The following is a 1,096-nucleotide window of genomic DNA, read 5'->3' as shown; positions in this document are numbered from 1 at the left end:
TTTTCTCAGCTGCTTCTGCCGCTTTGATCTCTCTATCGCGAGCTTTTTGGAGTTGTAGCTCCGCGGCTTCGTCCAGTTCTGCGGCCTTGCGCGCGCGCTCGCTGGCAAGCTTCCTGGGACTGTAGAATACAGCTCCGCCGTGCCACTCGTCGCCTTCTCGTGTAGTCAGTGTTGTAGACTTGATTGGGCGCTTTCGAATGAGGTTGAGTTCAGCTTGTAGCTCTGCGTTTTGGAGGCGGAGAAGCTCGTTGTTGACCTGCAGCGAGTGCAGGCCTTGGGCAAGCCGTTTGGCTTCAAATTTGGCCTTGTCAGCCACCGCAGCGTCAAATATTTTGCGCAGCTGAGGCCAGGTATCGCCGTCGCCTTGCTCCCCAATTTCTGGGTCGTCATCTTGTTGTTGTGGGTTGTTGTTGAAGCGTTGAAGTACCCGGCTTGCGTCCATCGGCCATACGCCTGTAGCTTGAAAACTCTTCAATATGAGATCGTGAGTCATTGTAGAGCTCCACGCCGGCCAAAAGTGACGATAGAAGTCCTGTTTGGTGATCCTTGAGAGGCCTTGGGTTCGCTGGAGGTGTTGAGTAAGCTCCTCGGTGTAGTGCTTCGAAAGCGGCCCAAAAAGAACCACATCCAACGGCTGTAAGCTGTGGGTTGAATGGGGAGGATACACCATAACCATGATACGTTTAGCTTCACAAAACTCCAAAAATTCGGGCGTGAGGTGGCTGGCGTGCCCGTCAAGGATCAGAAGGCGCCATTGACGACGAGCTTTGGCTGCTGTATGACGTTCGAACACCTGTTGAAGCCAGGCAAGACCCAACTCGTTGTTAGACCATCCCGAAGCCGAGTGGGATACAAATACTTGGTGTTGTTGGGTCTCTAAAAGGTCGTGAACCCAGCTTGATTGAACCCCGGAGGTGCCCTGGTAGATGAGAGCGGGCGGCAATGCATCTCCAGAAGCACATACGCAAGCTAACAGCGTAATCCATTCTCTGTTGCCATCCCTTATCGCCTGAGTACGCTCTCCCGCCTCCCAAACTGCCTTGGAGAAGATCCTCTTCCTGCGGTCGGCGATACCGACGTAGAAGCCCTTCTCATC

At 53.8% G+C, this 1,096-nt stretch overlaps 1 protein-coding gene across 1 annotated transcript; it reads right to left on the bottom strand.

The window, feature by feature from the left end:
- Nucleotides 1-7: 7 nt before the first annotated feature.
- On the bottom strand, nucleotides 8-1,096 carry COCMIDRAFT_65258 (uncharacterized protein; the record flags this gene model as incomplete). The annotated part of the gene is made up of 1 exon (XM_007695851.1): nucleotides 8-1,096. A coding segment is annotated over one exon (1,089 nt), but the record flags the coding sequence as incomplete, so codon positions are not given.

Source organism: Bipolaris oryzae (genome assembly GCF_000523455.1).
Source record: "Bipolaris oryzae ATCC 44560 unplaced genomic scaffold scaffold_602, whole genome shotgun sequence".
Taxonomy (NCBI): Eukaryota; Fungi; Ascomycota; class Dothideomycetes; order Pleosporales; family Pleosporaceae; genus Bipolaris; species Bipolaris oryzae.
Note: the sequence above shows the minus strand (reverse complement) of the source record. Positions and strands in the feature narration are given on the sequence as shown.